This window comes from Parambassis ranga, chromosome 2 (genome assembly GCF_900634625.1).
Source record: "Parambassis ranga chromosome 2, fParRan2.1, whole genome shotgun sequence".
Classification (NCBI taxonomy): domain Eukaryota; kingdom Metazoa; phylum Chordata; class Actinopteri; family Ambassidae; genus Parambassis; species Parambassis ranga.
Window position 1 is genome coordinate 39223076 of NC_041023.1, and position 22243 is coordinate 39245318.

The 22243-nt window shown below is 43.1% G+C and overlaps 1 protein-coding gene across 1 annotated transcript in view; it reads right to left on the minus strand.

Moving 5' to 3' along the window:
- Positions 1 to 22243, minus strand: part of LOC114428721 (interleukin-1 receptor accessory protein-like 1) — a 136588-nt gene that overhangs the window by 33344 nt on the left and 81001 nt on the right. Inside the window, exon 6 of the mRNA XM_028397386.1 lies at positions 18114 to 18188. Coding sequence (XP_028253187.1) covers positions 18114 to 18188 — 75 coding nt within the window. The remainder of the gene's footprint in view (positions 1 to 18113; positions 18189 to 22243) is intronic.

Consider the following 22243-nt stretch of genomic DNA (forward strand, 5'->3'; position numbering starts at 1 on the left):
CAGGAAATGCAGAGGAAGATATCAAAGATGAGGCTGTCAGAACTCTCAGACTTAACAAGCACTCTGCTGCATGTATCCTCTCTAAACCTGAGTGATAGCCACTGAATAAAGATAATGAAAGACATGGGGATACCTGCAGAGGTTTATGTGTCCGTTTTGTATGCGCCGAGGTACCCGAGGCACCTCATTCCAGCGCTCTCTCCACACCACACTTAAAATGGAACGGAGCATTTTTACTCACCGTGCCTGCCTGCCTGCCTGCACAACTTCTTTTACGGCAAAGATAATTGAGTCTATAAAGAGAAATGCATCACCCGAAAAGCAGTGCAACAATTCATTACCTGCCATGTACTTTCCATTAATTCATACACAAACATGCTTGTTATTCACCCAGTCTGCTGGTGAATCACTTTAATAATGTCACCGGGCTTTGTATACAATGTAACAAACTTTAAATTGAGAACATATATAGGCCTAATTACAGTTATCATCAGGAAACGATGCCAGGAAAGTTACATCAGCCAACTAAGAGGAGCGTTGCTCTTGTTAAGATTTTTGAACTGACAATGGTGTTTCTCTAGCTAAACCTAACTGCTTATTGAGAAATGAAGCTCAGTGTATTTCTTGGCACCAACACTAAAAGCTTCTTCAGTTTATTATCTGCTGAAATTCACATTTAAATATGCAGCATTTAAGTCCTCTCAGTCCATGTGCTTTCTTAATGTTGGCCCGTTGTGCACCTGCTTGGGCGACCACATGTGTAGGCTACACAAATCCCGCCATTTTGGTTCATCCTACAAGAAGACACCTTCTTTGTTTTAACAAAAGCCTCTGAAATCCTGCAGGACACCTCTGGCTCAGGCCTAGTTGAAAAGCAGGACGGGGTGACACGCCACAGAATGTAAACACATAATCTCCTGACTGTTTGTTTGTTAGCCTTGGGACGCTAGCAAGGGGACGACAGGCACGCTGCAAGAATTACAGAGACAGACATTAGGAATTAGAGGTACACAGAAGCAGACAGAGGCTTTGCATGGTGTAAATCACCAGGCCTGAAGCATGGTGCCAGGCGTGCCAAACAGCTGCTTGGTATGCAGTGTGTAAAGGCTGCTCTGTATCGGAGCTGACATCCCAGGCAGAGGAATTATGATGAGAGATGATTGTATCATGACTGTAATTGTAAATGTAAATCCTGAAGCACGGCCACCCTCTTTTTCTGCATAACGATGAGTTGCCAAAACAAAATTTACATTCCACTTCATATCGTGCGGCGACTGCATTACTTTGACAAACAATAACCATTGACAAATGAATAACATAAAAGGAGATGATTAACTCCAGAAACGCAATCTGGGCAGATAATTTACGCCGTGCTCGTGTGCTGAAGCCTCCCCATGCTGCGCTGCTGCTTCTTTTTTTTTTTCTGTGTATGTCTGTGGCAGCAGAGATTTATTTCTGTGCATGGACACACACACACACACTTATCTCTACCATTAGAGCCCCATCAGTGTTGAAAAACTTTCAGTGAAACGCCACGTGTGATCAAACAGCTGCTGATTCCAAAAAACAACAAATATGTGCCACAGTAATTAAAGCAGTGTAATCACAGGTCTGCTGTGATGATACACATACACAAGCAGAATAAAAGCTATGCTTTATCTCCTTCTGTGTAGAAATCCAGAGGCATCCATCTCATGCAGGCAGGAGAGGAGGCTCAACATCACATCGATGCAACAATTAGCATACACAAATGGATGGTCATTTTTCATTAGCTGAAGAGGTAAACAAGCTAGCAATGTTGGCTTAAATTAGCTTAATTAAGGATACTAATTAGGAAACACAGAGGATTGTACATGTGTCGCTGTGTGGATATATTTAGGGGAGTGAGGTGGACAAATATGGCATTTGAAAGTCAGGGTTTGGAGCCACTTAAGGGGGAACATTTGTGTAAATAAATCCAGCTTGAAGCTTTAATGTCCTCAGTTAACCAAGTCACACACCTCCTTCTCTTGCTTTGGTTGGTCTTTTGATGCTAATATTAGCCAAAATTATTCATAGCATAACAATAAAGGAAACAGGAAATTGAAGCGAGATTTCCAGCTGGTTTTAAGTACCAAATATCTGTCTGTCAGATAAAAAACGAGACCCGTTTTCACACCTTTATTTCTGTCCATATCCCAATGAGGTGATTGACAGCTCTGGTTAACCCAGAGTCCAATTACATGAAAGGGGTGTGAAGTATATGAGTCCGATTACAGGCTCATCTTCTCAGAAATAAGGACTCTGTCACCTGGGAGCTCCGGGCCTCACAGAACCAGCCAAGCCTGGCCACACGCGGGAGAAGTATTCTCTCTTCTGTCACTTTTCATTGTTGTGAAGCGGCCGCGGCTCCGCATGCGAGCAAAGTAACCTGCAAACAGGCAGCGTAGCAGAAAATGCAAAGACACAGCCTGGTATTTACATTTGTCAGGAGCACAAGTGGGTATACGCACAAACAAAAACACACCCTCTTCCTCGCGTAACACACATGACTGCACATCCACACCGACTATTTTTAATAAACTGAACCAGAGGAGTTCTGTCTCACATCCCCAAACACAACATCAAGTGAACATTAATAATGCAGATCCCATCACAGTAGTTAGTCTTATCTACTTATAGAAAATGAAGCCCATAGCATACTGCAGCAAGAATACTAAAAAGCAATCATTGCTCTCAGCTGTGGTGAGCCCCAAATTAATGAGGGAGACGTAGACAGACAAAATCTGAAGCGTAATTTGTTTGGACCAAAGAATGGAGTTAATTGTGTTCCTCCGGTGAAGTTTGGAGGTGCAACGCATATTAGTTTATAAGGTATAATAGATGCTGGACGGAGCGTGTCAACGAAGGCAGGTTTGTTAGAGAACATCCTCATCTGAAAGACGAGCTAACGATCACTCGCCACTTTTCCGCTGACACACAAGTCAACCTCTCAACAGCCAGAGTACCACTGACACCACTGGGGCCAGAGGAGGTTGACTTTCAAGTGAGGGGCATCAAGTCAGGGCTAAAGCCTCCGCTGAGTCCCATGGCTTCAAAGCTTAAGACTGCACGCTCACATATCTCTGTGCATGAGTGTGTTTTCACGTGGGAGGGGTGCACACTGAAAGGTCAAGAATCAGCCCACATCCACCCTCAAAAGGAGGAGAGGAGAACAGAGACCTGGGTGCTGTTTGTGGGTGGGAAGCTGTATAAATACTGTACACATCCTGACAGTATGCCTGCCCTGCTCTCAGGCTTATTCCTGATAAACATGTATATATATATATATATATATATATATATATATATATATATATATATATATATATATATATATATGTGTGTGTGTGTGTGTGTGTGTGTGTGTGTGTCTTCATTAGTGTTCACAGACTGATGGAAATAAATTGACATTTCACATTGTTGTATAAGCACAGTGAGGAAATGCGTGTCCTCCCACTAAGCAGAGTTATTGTATTCTAATGAGAGCCACAAGATTTCAATAACACGACAAGGAAATCAATTGATACACTTATTTGTGATGCAGAAAAACAACAATGAAAAAATGAAGACAAGCTGCTGTGCAAACATGTCCGCTATGATTTCTATTAACCATCTAAACAGATGACATTTCCCCTTTTTGTTTAACACCTCAGCGCAGCACTAACCTCCTGACATTCCCACTTTCTCATGAGCAACTTTGTTTTCCTGACTGCGTTGTAATCTCTGCAAACCAGACTCCTATATCAATGCCACCCTGCATTACCCCTTACATTCCACGGTGCTCTGGTAAAACATGAAATATAGTCTCATAAAGGTCTTATCAGCCAGACAAGTGGACCTAAGAGTTCCAGACGAGTGCGTTTAAAGGCTCACGGAGAGTTTAAAGGATTTAATGATGTCTGGCTTTAGAATATTTTCAACTGCATGCAAGCAATTAACACCAGTTTATCGAAACATGCGACCAAAAATATAAAACGCGGAGTTCTTTTTTCTTTTTAATCCAACAAGCAGTTGTCAAAATCTGGACAGACACACACAGACTGCAGTGCTCATTTGTTTCAACTCATCTATTTAAATCCAGGCTGCAATGATCAAAAGCCTCAGCTGCCATTTCACTTAGTGCACCAGACAGCTGTATTCAGTCTGATTAAACAGTGGACACAGACGCTTTACCTGTCCGCTCAATCCACTTTTATTCATGTGGATTTTTCCAATAATCACTTATGTTTGTTTATCCTTTGCCTTACCACCCGCTTCCTCGCTCAACAGGCACCGTCCAATCAATTCACCACCAAGCAAATTAAAAAGGGAACACAATTACAACTCACCAGGACGACGTTCAGCTCTGCTAATGGCTTGCTTTAATCCTGTATCCGCTCACATACAGATACAGAGTTTTTTCCTTTCAAAGGGAACCTTAGCAAGCGGAGACCAAAATACCTGAGCGCTGGCAATGACATGAAAGTTATAATACAAGGTGACTTAAATCATCTTCTGTGTTGCATAATTAAGGCTGACACCAATTCTTTAGCATTCAGAGTCCTGCTGTAGAGTGGCCTCAGGCTGCCGACATCAACAATGTGACAGAAGAAGTGGTGGTGAGAATCCTAGGCACTACAAAGCACCATAAAACCAGGCCTTGATTAGCTTTTAATGCTCCCAAAAGAAGATGTTAGGTCAGGTTTCACTCTGCTGATGTGGTCCAAATGTATTCACATCCATATGGATTCTCCTCACACACCTCAGGCTTTAAAAAGGTGATTTTCAGTCAAAAATGCAGCGTGGTGTTCCATCCAGTATTCAACAAAGGCACCAATGGAAGCTATGGAGAGGCAGCGGTATTGATTTCATAAATAATAACAGACCTGCACTCCTGTAATGCCAACAGTCTCACAAAAAATGTCCTGCAACGTCCTCCACTGCCGCAAAAAGACTGTGAATGTGAAGCAGGATGATCCTAAAGAGAGGACAGAGGCACAAGAAGGCCTCAAGAATCGATGACACACCTGCTATTCAGCGGGATATAAGAAATTATAGGAGCCTGAGGAAAAGCTTTGACTGCCGGTGTGAACACTGGAGCTACAGAAGAACTGTTGTAATACTAAGAGGAAAACATGTTAGAGGCCATGATTGTCAAATTAGACAACATTTATTTGGCTGCGCTGTACTTTCATTTCACTAAAAAGAGCCCAGATCATATTACACATGCTAGACTTCCCTCAGGCACCGCTGCAGCCTTATCATTATGAATTACTGTGTTGTTACAGTGCAATGTAACTGTAAAGTGCGGACTGCATTAGAACGGGAAGCCATGAATGAACCATCGCCCCCCGAAGGGCTGTAAGATTATAAGCCTGCTGCTAAACCCAGGGATAATCAGAATTTTCTGTCCTTGGGTGTTCTCCGCTCGATAGAAAAGTCCTTCAAATTCTGTCAATCTCCACCTGTGGCTATAGACAATTCAACACAGTTATCAGAGGGTGCCATAACTGCTGTTATTGAACCACACAGAGGCGCCTGTGGGAGATTTTTTTTTTTTAAATTCCAGCACAGGATTGTGACATCTCGGCTTGTGTTTTCTATGTTATAGTCATGATCCGAAGCTGAGTAGCTCCATCCTTCTTTATCTCGAGGAGGGTGGAGGAGGTGCTGGCTGACCTGGATGCCAAGCGGGGCGCTAAATCTGAGACGATGTGCATTAAACATGCTGATGTATGTAGAGGGGTGATAAAAGGAAAGAAACAATGGGTGAATAACAGAAGTGGATGCAGCCTCAGGGCCCTAAAATGGCATCATTTTCCTCCTTCATAACAGTTACTGTACAGTAATTCATCCCATCTGGATGGCTGATTTACCCATCATGCCTTGGACTGACACATGAAACCTTCACCTTACAAGGTGAAACAGCATACACATGTGTCCCAGGAGGATCCGCGAAGTGTTATAATAACACTGATGACTAGATCAATCTCAATCAATACCCACAATGAGCCTCCTAAAGAACTGCTCATTTAATCCTGAGTCTGTAATTTTGTGATTCATGTCCAACTTTCTTCCACTTGCACTGCCTACATCAGAGGATATCGGGTCCTGTGACGCACGCAGCCGTCCTGAACACCATCAATCGATAACCTTGGCTGTGTTTTAGCTAAAGTCACAGAGGCTGTAATGATGCTTAACAGCCCATTAAGGTGATGGAGACCTCCGGTGTGGAGTGGGTGACATGTCAGGGTCAAGCTCTGAACGCATGACGGAGGTCACGTTCACACAGCCAAAGTGTTCCTTACTTAGACAAGCAGGTTATATGGGATGTAATGACGTGTATTTGTCAGGATAGGGAATCCTTCGCCAGCATACACACTATAATTAAAATGTATATTTAGCAATTCATAAAAGCTCCTTGTGTTTTCTTCTCTGCAGAGACAAACAACTCCTGGCGAAGTTTCTTTTATCTCTGCTCTATTGTTTCGTGACCTCAGTTGCATAAGAGGCTTGTTCTCCATTGTTTGCCTGTGTGGTGAAATTGATTAACATTGGGCTATAATTGCGGTAAAGATTTGAGGACAAACATTGGGCACAATTATCTTTCACACTGTGTGACAAAATTGAGCCGTAATTACTCTCTCACCATTTCGGAAAACAACGCGTCTAAATCCGGTGCAAGTGCAGTCCATTAGGTTGTACGCACATTTGCACTTGCATGTGTAATTGATGATATCCCCCCGCTGATCAAAAGAGACTTAATGTTGCTGCAGATGGGAATAACAAGGCCCGAGTGCATGCAGGGCGGCATGAAGAGAAACACTGAATATAAGTAAAATCTGCAAATTAACCTTGTAATTAAAAAGACTTCCAAATGATCTGTGCTGCTTTTCACCAAATATCCTCAATTTAGGTTACACTGATGTACACATGTGCTTTAATATGCACCCTGTTTATGCCTTACAAAACTCTGCTAATCCCACATGAGACAAACACATCTGGCCGATAGGCAGATTTCACAGTCTTCAAAGCCTCTCTGAAGGAAACCTACAGCACACCCAGGCCTCGGATGCTCCTCTGAGTTTCAGCAGCCATGTAAACACACAAAAATAGCCAACCGAACATGTGGGTCAAGCTTCAGCATATGTAGCATAAAGCAGAGGATGAAAGCAGAGTCAACACATTCCTGCGTATACAGTACACAAAGACGCTCGAGCTGTGCCGCTCTTTGCCTTTATGCAGGTTGACACACTCGTTTCGCTGCTTCAGGCGCTGACCGCATTTCACTGCTGCATCTCCATAGCAACGGAGTCTGCGGTTTGTAAGGTTGTAATGTGTGTGATGACATCATCTAACAACACGGATCGAGATACCTGCTGATGCTTATTCTCTCACCTGACAATCAAAAAGCTTGTGTGCCAGGAAGAGATACCAGGCTCAGAAATAATATTCAACACAGATAAAGCATTATGTATTATAATTATAATATGTATAAGTGTTTTGGTTCCAGTGGTTGGCATCATGGCAGCGCCTAACAACACTAAACCATCAATACATCCCAGTGTGCCAGTTCCATCAGGAGCCATATGTGCCCGCGACTGAACAGGAGCACCGTCATGTTTGACGGATGAGGTGGTGCTTTGGGTCATAAACTCTTCCTGTTCTTTGTCTCCACACTTTCCTCTTCCATCATGTTGACAGAGGTAGATTCCTGTTTCATCAGTCACGGTAGAAGACGATCTAAAAGTTTCTTTTGGGGTGTTTTTGCAACGTTTTCTCCATCCTTTAATTTCACTGATGCAGACGGATGTTTCACACAATAGCTCCTTTCACCTGGTGGAAATCTTCTTCAGTGACACCGATAGAAACTGCATTACAGGTTGGAGGTATGGTGGTCAAATGCTACCACAGAGTGAAATATAAACTTTGAGGAAAGGATCCTCAGAGTCTTTTATTGCTGCGATACAAGTACGGGCAAAGCAGCAAAAGGAGAACTGACACGAGAGGGAGCATGGGTAAAATGCCGAGATGAGACGAGTGAAATATGGCAGGCAGAGAAGACAGATAGAGAGATGCCACAAGCATGAACAGATGGCTGAGAAGAGAGTCGAAAAGAGTGAGACAGTGAGTGAGGGAATGGTATGCAGAGAGAAGGGGAGAAAAATCTGGATCAGGCTGAAAAAGGCCTCGAGTTCACTTTGGGGAATGCAGTAAGTAGGACAGGCAAAACTTACATTTCAAAAAATGAGACCCAAAAATAACCCAAAGGAGAACGAACCACATGAGCCTGGGAGCTATGCTAGTTGGTCAGTCAAAACAGTGCTGGCTCTGCCTCTTTGAAGAACCGTCCTCACTTTAGGATTCATAATCTACCTAAAGAGGAGCACAAAGGGGGGGTGGGGGCATATGCAAATTCAGCTGATACACATGGGGTGTCCTGATGCAAATCATGTCAGGAAGTTGCCTAAACTGTGCCTTTAAACCTCTGCCTATCCATTAATCCAGTAAGAGCACATCTCTTATTCTTTCCTCTATGCTTAAGGCAATGGCAATATACAGTAAGAGCTGGCCATTAAACCAGCAATTCCTTTGTATGGTTTAATTCCTGTGAACCCCATTTAAATGTAGGAAATGATGTGACTCATTAAGTGGGTTGAACCAATACCATTATATTGTAATATGAAACCAGCCCCCCATGACTGATATAAAGTGAGCCAGTGGCATCTGTCTATCCCTACAAACTGAGCCCTTCTCTCCTATATGTCTACCCCAGACACACACACACACACATAAGGATGTTACATGCATTGGAGCTCTGCACCATTCGTGGGACGGATTGACAACTGTAGATACGCTGCTATGAAAAATGATGTGGACATATGACGATGTGATTCTGCTGCATCCAGCAGACTCAATTACACGCGGAACCACATGCGTACACAGGAGGCCCGATCCAATTTGATTCGGTGTTTACAGTGCGTGCCGTTGGGGGAGTGATGGTCCCGCCTTTGACCTGAGTGGACAGCCAACCAGCAAGCTCCATAGGTGTGTTATGAGTCAATATAAGGTCAACTTGCTGTAGCGGAGACTCCTCTTAGTTTATGTTTTCCTCTAAACAAGACTTCCAAATTTCAGAGTGCTATAGATGCATGTTAATATTAAAGCATCCTTGATTCTGCTGCAGAATGCCTTTAGCTTTTCCCGGAGTTCATCTTAAAACAGAATTCAGGCAGTGTTTATGAATGGGAAAAGCTTTGACTCAAGGCCAAACACTGGAGATCCAATGTGCCGCTGTCAAATTTACATTTAGCTGATGATTCACACAGCCTGGGTTGCTGCAGAATCGTTTTTTTTTTTAACAGCCAGTTTTATGGCAGTTTTGGTCGGGCCTGGTCACAGGTCTCTGCATATGAAAAACAACCCAGCCCTGAGTGTGTGTCTGTGTATAAAAGAAGTGTGTGAGTGCAGGGAGATACAGAGTCAAGTTTTGCAAAACTTTAACTTCGTTATTACCCACCTTTAGAGAATGAGCATTAACATTAGATAATAAAGGCTAACTTCAGAGTTAACAATCATGACAACCAGTCAGAATATGTCTGCCTGAACATCTTGTCTGAAAGGAGGGAGCAAAAATCAATGCATCAAGAGCCATTACCTATTGTCAGATTCAGTGATTCTGTGAAAAATGGTGCTGCTTGTGTGTGATATTTGGCTTCCTCTCAGTCAGCTGTCAGATAAGCTGCCTTCAAGTCACGTTGGAAATATGCATGTTGAGAAAATACAGTTTTCCTCATGGTAAGATACTACACATAGCATCGCTCCATTATGTTATATTGGAGCTTATCCAGACACCATGGAGTTTTATGCAGAGCATTGATAACAACTTAAACTGTATTTAATGAACAATACGCTTTGACTGAGACAAGGAATTAACATAAATTATCATTTTTATAGCTATGTATATATGGCAGTACATATACCATTAGATGCATAAACATCAGCTGGCAGCATCTGTGTACTGACTTTTTTGCAGAGTGACTGCAAATCTGACAACACAGCGAGGACGACTGAGGACACACACATGATTTACAGTTGTGACAGGCAGAGGGGTGAGCAGATGCATTCTCAGTAATGGAAAAGGAAGCATAGGAAGATCACTGTGTGTGTGCGTGTGTGTGTGTTCACAATCACTCGTGCTGAACACACATTCAAATATGACGACACACACATACAGAAAGCAGGCCTCACTTCCAGGCCTTCTCTCTCTCTCTCTCTCTTTCTCTCTCTCTCTCACACACACACACACACCTTTTGCTTCCTGCTTTATTAGTTGATGAGTCACAGCTCTAGGTCTTCTAAACTGGGACGATCCACACAGCTTACACAACAGAGCACCTACAAGCACACACACACACGCAATCACGCACGCACACACACATGCACACACACACGGGCAGCCTGGCAGCACCCTACTGCACAGCCTGGGGACTGTGAAGCTGCCTGGTGTTGATAGGTTAGTGCTGTTTTTCTTTCACACATCCAACAACAACCCTGAGTATCACTGCAACCTGCCTCTGCTATGAAAATGGCTAATTAAGTTTAAACCCCACTTATTGCTTGCTCCGCCTACCGCCCACTGCAGACACATGGGACAAAATGGACACACAGATACTGTGGCATCAGTACAATCTAGGTTTTTGACTCATTTTTTAGCATTTGGTGACACAAGACCACAGCAGCACAGCTCTACCTCTGCTTGCCAAATAAAGTCAACTCAAGATACTTGTTGGTGTAACTTTGGAGCGTAAGCACCGGCTTTTATGCTTTTTGGTAAAGCTGCACTGGCCACTTTTGCACTTGGAAAGCCCCAAGTGGCAACAAGAGATAACAGAATCTTTCAAAGTTGGATGTACAAAAAAATGCATATGCTGTAAGGAGGAGGCAGCGTCCTGGAGGAGGAGATGGTGAGAAAGAAAACTGGCAGCACCTATCGTTCTGGGTGAGTCTGACTGCTGCTGGGGTGGAGTTTGTATCTTGCTTCTTCCTGGCAGTGCTTAAACGCAACAGCTACATCTTCAGCCAAATACACAGTTGGATAAAATTTACTGCATCTCTGCTTGTGCTGATAAAGCTGGGCGTATCTTTACCTAGAGCCGTGACTAATATATATATATATACACACAATACTGCAACAGGCGCACAGGTCCAAGCTCTCTGCCCCCCCCCCCCCCCCCCCCCCCCCAAAAAAAAAAAAAAAAAAAACTGATCCGCTCACCAAAGTGTGCAAAGAGTGAGCAGGGGATGTACGGTGCAGCCAATCATGACTGTACCCTGGCAGCTTCTTCCACAAGGGGAAACAAATGCAATCTCATGAAACCATAACGATGACCTTTCTGCTTAAGCTTAACCAAGTGGTTTGATTTATTTGCCTAATCTTAACCGTGCTGCTTTCAGGGAGCTTAGGAGCGCACACTACTCTGTGTCTCTGACCAACAAACATATGAAAAACAGTGTTAGGAAGAATTAAAGTGGAAAAAAAGAACATTTTATTGATGCCTCTTCCACTCATTAACCCTCTGGAGTCAATTGACGCGCCTGCGCGTCTTTTTCACATGGCCAATTTAAGATCACGTGGCAGCGAGAAACAGCGTCGCTGAGTCTCTGTTTTAGTTTGTGTTAAAAGTGGGGACTTCAACCTATATACAGGTTTTTAAATTGTTTTAATATGTCAAGTAAAACCCGAGTTATGATAGTGATAGCGATTCCCCATTCCCCAGGAGGAGTGACACACCCTGGAAGTGTCAGGCCTGTGATGTGCCCCTCTGTGTTGTGGTGGACAGGAACTGCTTTTTCAAGTGGCACAAATAATTTGTGTGACACCTGTACTGTGTATAATACTTGTAAATAGCTGTACAAAAAAACGCCTGAGGCATTTACTGCATTCAAGGGTAAATAGTTGTAAATAATTTTGTTTTTTGCTACATTTGTACATATTTTTTTTGACATTTACAATTTGCATAAGCATTCTAAGTTATAAAAATGGTTTGTTAAACATGTTGTCTGGTTTGCACAGTAAAAAATCTAATTTTTTCCCACTCGGATTTTATATTTTTTGTGTGATTTTAGGTCCAGTGTGTTAACACAGTATGTCAAAATGAAAAAATAACACCATAGTCACACTTGTGGGGTTGTACTGAAAAGAATGACACTAAACAAAGCAAGGTGAACCATTTTTAAGCTGAAATATAAAGATAAAATTAAAAGTAGTCAAAACGGACCATTATACATATGACTCCAGAGGGTTAAGCTACAAGCTGCAGTAATTAATAAACCAGGGACCCAGTGGTTCACAATTCTTCCAAAAAACACTTTATCTTAGCCATGTTGCTGTCATAATTGAAATCAATATCAATACTGTGTCACTGCATGGACGGATGCTTGATTCTATCAGGCCTGTGGTTGGCAGGGACAGTGAATAGCCGGGTGTGTGTTCACCAAAGAAAGAGAGAAAGGGAGAGAGAGGGAGGGAGGGAGAGGGAGGGAGGGAGGCTTGCATATTACGGTTAGCCTGACTCTCAGAGATTAAACCCAACTGCTGCCAACACAGCTGGCACAGCGGCTGCTGCTTCCTTCTCACAAGGAATCAGGAAAAGAAATGAAATCTCCTGACAATGACAACATTTTCTGGGCACTTTGGTTTCATTGTTGGGAACATGTTGGTACCTTCCAAAAGCAATATGAAGAACAGGGACAATTCTTTTCTCCATAGTTGGCACCTTGAGAATCCCAGCTGTACATGACACTGACACTGTTATCCCTCTGGACTGTACTGGAAAGACTTCAACCAATCACAACAAAGTGTTAAATATGGACAAAGCTAGATACCAGTACACTTTAGACATGGCAACTCTCTTCTGTTTTGTTCTGCTCTATTCTGGTCTGTGGGGAGGTCAGAACCTATCCGAGCATGTCATAATACCTCCTACTGCTGAAGAAGAAAATATTGTTTTTTTAAGGTATAGAAACAAGGTGTTCCCTGACTCATAGCAGTTATGAGACAAATATCCACAGCATTTCATCTGACACATTCCTATTCCCTGTATGCATGACCGCCCACAGACCAAACAGAGGACCATACAATGGACTGGCATGAAGCAGGCGGATAATGTATCTGTGAGGAGGAAGACAAATCTGACCGTATCAGCATGCTTTAGCACATACAAATCCCACGAGGTGAATGCTTTAGGTGATAAAAGCTGCATAAGACCTTTTTGTGTGTGTGAATGTGTTGCACATTAGCTCATGTTTCTGCACAGCTGTGACCCTGACAACCTGTATCTTATGTTTCATTAGCCAAAGTTTGCAGCCACTGTCCTCTCCCCTCCTGTCTGCCACTCCGGCCCTCTCGCTCCCTGGCTAGACATCAGACGATTCTCTCTCTCTCTCACACCGTCCAAGTTGGCCAATGTGAGACCAAAGACAGTGCAGAGGGAGCATCATCCAACCAAGGTCAGGCTCCGGGCGCAGAGGAGACACTGTCATCTCTGTCCAACCTGGATGCGCAGTCACATAAATGTAGCCAGAAGGAAACCAACATGGCCACCTGTTTGGCTGGAAATACAGCGAGGGCAATTACTTCAACCAGGCAATACACATGTGCTGACAAGGGAATGATGATGAGAGGAAAGTTTGCAAGGTTTGCATTTTGGCTGTCAAACTGGATTTACAGGAGAGGCAAATACAAGATCCTGGAACTGAAAGAGCCCAACAAGCTCAGAAATAAAAAGGAAAAGATTTTCTCCAAGTAACAAGGAAATATTAATGTCTCCTCCACCTGCTCACACTTGAAGTTCTTGAATAGTGGCTCAAAAAAAGTGAACTACAACAGGGGGGTTAAACTGAGGGCTAGTCTAATGACTGTAAAAATTTAAAAGTACCTTTTAAATTTAGAGCAGGTGGCTTTTGGGTGCCAAGCTGTCACAAAGCGCTGAACAAGTTACCAAGCAAGCTTTGCAGCTTGTTGGTAATCCAGGTTTGTGTGTGTGTAGCGCACTGCTACAGCTGGATGGTTCCTGCACTCTGTCAGTCAAATTACAAGCTAAATGATAACCCCAAATCTATGTAGTTTTGAAGATACATATGCTGAAACATGCCCCAAACCACCAGAGTAACAGAGATGTTGTACTAAAACTTCAAGTCCAACACTCAGGGCTCCTGTGCTCTTTGAGTCCACAGATGGTACCCAGGTTAGTCTGGTTTCCTGTGTAGATGTCATTGCTTATCACTGCTGGTTGCCCCCAAAGAGGTCTTGTGACCTTGTGTAGCTGGATACAGGTCCAATTTGAGAAACACTTAAGTCGTTATAGATAAAAATAGAAGCTAAAATCAAAACAGACTTTCTGTAAACTGCATGCCAAAGCTCGATTTATGATTAATAGGTTCACCCAGCGATGGGAAGTATTGCTGGCACTGACACGGGGCAGTATTTCTTAATACTCAAGTGCCCTGGCCAGTTCTTGATGCTATTTTCAGCTAAAGGGACCAAACGCCTTCAGCCATTTTTTCTCTTAAGTTTGCAGAGACAGGTGTGGGGCTGGAGCCGCTGACAGGAAGCAGAACGGTCAATGTGGGCTGGTAGCTTGACTTTTGAGGTCAGTCATGATCTGAAACTTGAGCAGGGTATCAGTGCAGTGGTCACGCTCCGGTGCTTTTCCTCGACTGTTGAGTAAAATTAGCCTTGTACAGTCCAGCGGGCTGACCGGGTCTTGTGACTGTCCCTCTCATTACCGCACTTATGTAAAACCCTAATGGGAGCATCCCTTTGCCAAGAATCCCTTCCAATCAGCAGAGGCAGCCGCCCCTCCTTTCTCTAATATGACAGGCACGATTTATACCTCCACGCTGCAGGGCATATTAACCATTTGGGACAGTGTGCCGTCTTGTAACCACTTTCATCTGTAATAACCCAAGGTAAGACACCATCATATTTCATACCCTCTCTGAATCTTAAATGATCTGCTCACTTTTTCTTCCTTCCTCCACCTCTTTGCCCAAACTCCCCCTACCTTCATTTCCCCCTCATTCTATTTGCCCTTTCTCTCTGTCTTCATCTTTATCTTGCTCTCTCTTCCCATCCCTGCAGCGAGGGCTTTGACTTATCTGGAGGCTTGCCAGGAATGCAGATAAGATCACTCACAGTTGTACAATAACTTGAGGGGAATAAATATGCCCTAATTGAGAGAAATGATGTAATATTGATCTTCTGAACCTTTGGCATCGATGGAGTGTTCTGCTGAGCCTGTGACATTTAAAGGGATGGCTTGTGTGTGCCTGAGAGTGAATTTGTGTGATATCAAGTATAGGTGTTGGCAATGTTGTGCTGACTACCCAAGCATGAGCTAGATATGTGTGGGGGATGCTTCTCTGACTGAATGCGGCACACAGAGGCTACATTATATCGAGTGACGCTGTGAGGATGCATTTAATCTTAATTTTAAAAGTGTGACTTTTAAGCTTCAGGGTTAAAGTAAAAACAATGTTTCAAGTTGTTGCATAAGCATTCAAACACATCATTTAGTTGCCATGGCAACGTGTATACATGGATCAGTGCTAAAGGCAGCACGATTTTAGCATAAGAACAAAATCAATACACACACATGTGATCATTATGTGACCCTGACCCATGAGCATTTACACTCGTTCTCCAGGACTCTTGGCATTTACCTTAAACATGATCTATTACACCTGTCTGCAGCATGGAGGGCCTTCATCTCAACGCACATTGTCGATATCAATCATTAAGTATCGGAATGGTGGCTGAATCAATGGAAGAAGCTCACCATTAGAGGATCAAATCCATACTGCTACAGGAGGAAATCTGTTCCAGGATAATAGGGATGATCAACATTCAGAGATGGAAAAAGTCAAGCAAAGGTTATGCACTTCAAACCCATCTGTTCTGACTTTCAGACATTTTGGTGAAAGCTGACATTTTGCATGCTGTCTAAGGGCAGTTCATCATTTCTTCCTTATGATGCTTTGTTGCCATACTGCGGAGGTGTTCCCTTGACCTTTGGCACTTTCCTGCAACTTCTTATTTTTAACTAAAACTTACAGATCCACTCCAATTCTTCATAACACCTCCAGATGCAATGAATGTGGAGGCTTGCCTACAAGTGACCTTCAAGTAAAGCATTCAAACTTGAAAAAAGAGAGAGCTCTATCCACGTGTTTTCCTCACTGCTCTGATTTTCAGAAGACTACAATGTCAGGATATGTAGTGATGTGTTGCACTACATAAAAATGCATTAAAACAAATTAAACCTGGCAGCAGCAGCAGCATGAAGGCTGAAGGAGCAGGTCTGCTGGGTTGAAACCCAGGTTGAGTTGACAAAAGCAGTTTACTCTGCATTCATCCAGCAGGAAAACCACCAACATGTTTCTGCATTAAGGAAATTAATCACCCTGTTGTCAAAGTGTTTACAACCAGAAACAGACTTGCACCACACTGAGTAGCTCCGCCACTGCAGTCAATTATTTTACATGTGCACGAGAGAAGCAGGGAAGTGTCAGGCTGAATTACAGCCCCAAACTGTATCTGATCTGTCCCACAGAGCGAGCAGCGGAAAGAAGCTGCCACCACCGAGGCCTGAGAGGACCATTTACACAACATGTTTCAATCAAGCATCCTAAATTCAATCCAGCATAACTGAGGAACTGCATCCATTAGGAGACAAAAAAGGTCCATGCATGAAAAGTGCCCCCTCCCCATCACAGATCTCTTTGCTCTTCCCTTGAGTTCCACAACAAGAACCTCAAAAGTGTCTCTCCACATTCGCCTTTTCCCACTCCTGACGCTTTCTCCCACTCACCTGCCTAATTAACTGTCAGCCGAAGCCATTTGCGCTTCTATATTTCAGGATGAGAGTGACTATTAAAAACTATGCCAAAAGCCGCCCTGAAAGGAGAGGATGCACAGGGCTCTCTGTGGATGACAAGAGCATGGTAGCCCTAACACTGAGAGGAAGTGATAAGGGCTTGTACAGGCAGAGAATCAAATAGGTGTTCATATATTATGTACAAAGAGCTGAATATCAAAGGGTGCAGAGGTGAGGCAGGGGGGAGGAGCAGAAAAAATACACAGTAATCCTCCACCTGAAAATCTACATCAAGATATAACCAAGATGTGTAAAGTGAATCTTAAAAACGCATTCTCCCTATTACTGCCTCTTCTCACAGCTATCAGGTAATGGATTTTGAAAACCACTATCATCGACTATGAAAACTTAATCAGATGAAAGAACCCGGAGAGGCTTTTATCCATCATCAGTTTAAAGCTACAATGATTTGCGCCTATTTTCTGATTGCCACCTTTTACCTCAGCGAGCCAGTTGTGTTCATCGCCCATGACAAATTTACTTCAAAGGGAGCTTCCATCATGACCCATTTTCCCTTCCACCAACAGCTGAGCTTCGGCCCATTACGGCACAAAGCAGGAATTTTCCCATGAGCCCCTGTGTGTCACAAGCTGGCAAGGCAAACAGAAGAGATGATTCTGCAGCAATCACATGAGGTATTGCTAACATCATAAAAATGATGCATGACAAACTAACCAGAGGCATCCATAGGACAGGAGGAGGAAACACAGTGAATCACTTTCTCCTTCATACACAGATGAGATAAACAACTCATCCTGTCTTCCTCATAAGAGGGTCCTTCACAAAAGGATGCAGAAAGGAGGTCTAATTGAGAAGCCTCATTTTCATCCAATAAACTGGGATGGAGGAAATAATCATATGCAGATTTTTCACAATAAAAGCCTACAACAAACTTTAAGTTAAAATATTATCCCCCTCAATAGTTGCCAGAAATGCCCACGGTGCTTATTTGCTCAGCCAAAACTTCCCATACATGCACAGTGAGGAATAAAGTGGCACACAGTATATGCTGCGAACAAAGCTGCAGTTAAATAGAACGGGACCTACTTTGGAATTGGCTTCTAAAAATCTGAAGCAATGCCATTGTGACGAGCAGGCATATGCCACAAGTGTGACACCATCAGCACAGAGAAAAGCGGCGCTCGCTATGGGGAATGGAGCATGTTTCCTTACCTATTGCCATCTCTATGATGCTCATTTGGCTCTCTGAAGGGAAAAGGATTTTTGGCGGCTTGTCTGTCAGGGGAGCTGTGAAAAGACAAACAGAAAGAAAAGACCACATTACATTCCACATCTCTCTCCCTAGTGGACCGTAGGAGTATGATTTATTCATTAAAGAGCACAATAAAAGCTGCATTAAAATGGGAACAAACACATGGAAATATAATATTTAAAGAGTGGACAGAGAAAAAAAGGGGATACATTACTGTGACTCAGAATTACCCATTCAAAGCTTTAAAACATCAATGCATACACTTTCAAAGCAGCAGCTGCTAATGCTATTCCACCCTTGTGTAAGTGATGATATGTCTTACCATACAGCCTGAGCTCTATATGCAAGAGCTGTGGAACTAGTCGACCATTTCAGAACGGACTGTATAGCCTCAGGTAAAATCCTTCACAGCTGCAGTGAGCAGACGAAGGTTAAGAGCTGCAGGATTTTAAGCTACAACAACAACATAGTATAATATTGATAATATTATTAGATTGCCAATATGTCTGCCATGGGCGAGTGATTGATTTAAAAATGTATCAAAGTTGCATTAGAACAGCCTTCGCCCCAACTCCCTGCGAAAAAACACCAACTCCAATTAGACAGCTGCTGAGTAACAAAAGACGTGCACTTAGAGACGCCTCATTATAATGATTCCCTAATTGGTTCTAGTCTTCAAAGTGGCATCACAGAGGTTTTTCTATCTCTGCACGCTTGGAAATACTCCAAGGGACGAGGCTTGTTTTAGTACAAATGAGCGGAGAAGCCGTCGCCGAGCTGAACCTAGAAAAAATGACTTTTTAAAACATCACTGGATTCCTGGATGCAGAGGTTTAACACGTCTTTTCTCAACAACTGCATACTACCAGAGAAAACTTTTTCCTCACGTGCATTTAAGCTGAGAGCGTTATGATGTGAGTGCAACTGCTTAAAATTAATTTTTCACTGTTGTGCTACAGGCTAGCAGCAGGATCCTGGTAAATGTAGGATTTTTTTTACTTATTAGGCTTGTTTTTCCAAGAAGTGTATTTTTCCTCTATCATCAATCGGTATATGAACTTTCCTTATTGACGGCCTTATTGATATCCTTGTGCACGAAGATGTCTACTGTGTGAAATCTGATTGTCTAAATGCAGCAGCTGTGCAGAACCGCTGCACCATGTATACAACCCTTTCAAATTTCTTAAATACAGGATTTGAGGCTGAAAGCAGGAAAAAAATGCGTCAGAGCTTTCTAAAGCCTTTCCCCATGACATATTTAAATGTCGTTTTTTAAAAAATCTCATTACCTTAATTACCTTTTTCTTGATGAAATATGCTTAGAATATTTTGTTTCATGATGACATGAAAAGAAAAATGAGCTTTTCCACTCTGATGGTTTGTCTTCTGTGAGAGGAAAGGGTGCACTGCAATGTATTTATAGTAACATGAAAAGGGAGCTCAGCTGGGGATACAAACATCAGACATGAAGCCACAGCTCATTCCACATGCAGCTGGAAACTAAAAGCACAGGTAGCATCTTATTCCAGTTTAATCTGGGATTATGAGTCTTCTCTTTGGAGACAGGCTCTACTTGGAACATGGAGATAGGAAGGTATGATAGTGACAGACTCAATGTGGCACCAGTGTGGAAAGATTTTACGCTTCTGTTGGCAACAATGTCCAGCCTTTGCAGGTCTATTTTGTTTGACCGATTCCACCCAGAAATAGTGCATGGGAAAGCCTTGAACGAAAACACAGCACAATGAATCCTGAAACAGGATTTATGTGTCGAGTCTCAGTTCCAGTGTGAAAGCTGTAGTTTTCATTTGCAGGTTGAACCAGTTGAAGGTGAAATCCCAAACCTGGAAGGTAATCAAAGTCCTGGCGTCTTTTTTAACAAGCTCAGAGAACACGAGGTTTGTTCTTGGCAAGAACGGCATCATTTACCGCTAAAAGCAGGAGAAGGCTGTTTAACTGGAGTAGAACTACTGCCCTTCATCCAAATCAAGGTCACACTGCTGATGTGCTGCTCGTCGGTGGGATCCCACCATGCTGCGAGGCATGCAAACGCACACAGATCTGAGCTGCATTAGTGGAGCTGGCTTGTAGTCAACTACAAAACCATAATTCTGCAGTAGCTTATTATGAGTGGGAGTGCGCAGGCTTCTTCGCTAGGGGGCTACAAACACATCCAGCCTGACCTGCTTCCATGCACACAAACAACACATACACAAAAACACTGGAAACCCTGATGCTGAGAAAATCTTCAAAGTGTCCCTGTGATCTGCTCTCAGTGTGATCACATGATGATGGATGGAGGGATGGAGCAATGAAACAGAAAAAAAAGACCTCGTTCTCTCCCATTAACTCCACCATCACCTTTTCTCCCTCCACCCGTCGCTTGCTGCGCGTCTCTGGTGCTCTGTCTGTCTGTTTGAGTCGCTCTCAGGGGTGAGAGAGTGAAGATGAAATAGCAGGAGAGGAAGAGGAGGGAGGGATTGAGAGGGCCGTGGTCCTCTGTTCACACCTCATTAAAGACCACTTCAGCAGACATAGATTAAGAGTAGCGTGCATGTTTGTGAGCATGAGATCATTAAAAGGAAAGACAAAATGAAAGCACTTTTACAGAGGCAAACCTTGTTAGTCATACAAAAAAAAAAAACTCGGAGAGTCTGCCATCTTGTAAAACTAACCCCTCTCTCGTGCTTTTGATTCTGCAGATCAGTAATGACAACCGGACTGATATAAGGATCTGTGAAGTCAGTGACATGAAAAGATGATGAAATGCTATGTGGAAATGCATGAAAATGATGTTTAGATACTGCGATGGAAAGCTGGAAATAAGAGCTATGGCTGCATTAACCTGAAAAAATAATCACCGGTTAGCCAACAAGCTGAGGACCATAAAGCCTCATTATGATGGGCTTCTGAGCCAATGCTGCATCTAATCTGCCCTCAGTCCAACATCAGAGGAGGAACGCGGTCATCATCCAACTGCCTCTATGGTGATCTGCTGGATGAGCGACGTGGTACAGAGACAAGACCTCATGTGCAAACAAGCTCAGACGTGTCATTACAGTGAAGACTTGAGGACTTTAATGTGTTGGATAAGTTGGCAAGAATGTTTTCAAATGGGACTGAAGCCGAGGGGAGCTCTGCTGCACTGGGAAGGAGAATACATTTGTCAGCAGCTGTCAGGAACTGTTAGAGTCTAGAGAAAGGACCCAACTTCCTCGGGGTAGAGGGGATGAATGGACCAAAACACAAGATAACCAGCAAGCTGAACTCATTCAGTCTCTTTGTCAAATTTTATTCTAAATAACATAACCCATTTTTATAATAAAACTACTTTGCAATGTGTACTTACACGGTTTTATTGTGCACTTTTTTCTTTTCTTCTCCTTGGCTACATAAACAGGTCAATAGGCTGGAAAATGTCATTGTAAATTCTTAAAGTGACCTCATATGAAAGAAATTACCACAAAACTGCAACAATTTTCCTTCAGCAAAGAGATTTCACAAACGGCATCATTAGATATCGAAGCTGCTGTGTGGGTTCAGTTTCATCATTCTGGCAAAATGAAAGTTATTTTACTGGGAGCACCTCGCGGCTGTTGCCCTGACACACCCGCCCGAGGGCTGCGGGTGGAGTGAAGCAGGCTGAGTGCGCCTCTCTGATGATAAAGAAGATGATTTACGCAGAACAAGAGGAAGACAAGAAGCTACAAAAATGTCATGCTTCTTCTGAATTGTCTTGTTTTACCCCCTTCAAATATTGCAATAGCATAATCGTCATAGCGACAGCAGCAGCAAATGACTGCAGCATCACAGCTTGTGCTGAAAATTTCCTTCTGATTGGTTGATTGCAGCACTCTTCTTTTTACTAAAGAACAATCTGATCTGAAATGTTGTCAGCTGCCATTGCCCCTCAGCCTCACACCTCCTGCCAGAATGCACTGCTGACTTCAGATGTGTGCAGGTTATTGGAGTAAACTCAATCCACTGTCATGTTCCTGAAGTCATCCTCAGATGATGAGTGCCTTGTGACACATTATACTGCTGGAAATATCCTTTTACTGTGGACCGCATGAGCACCATCAGCAACATT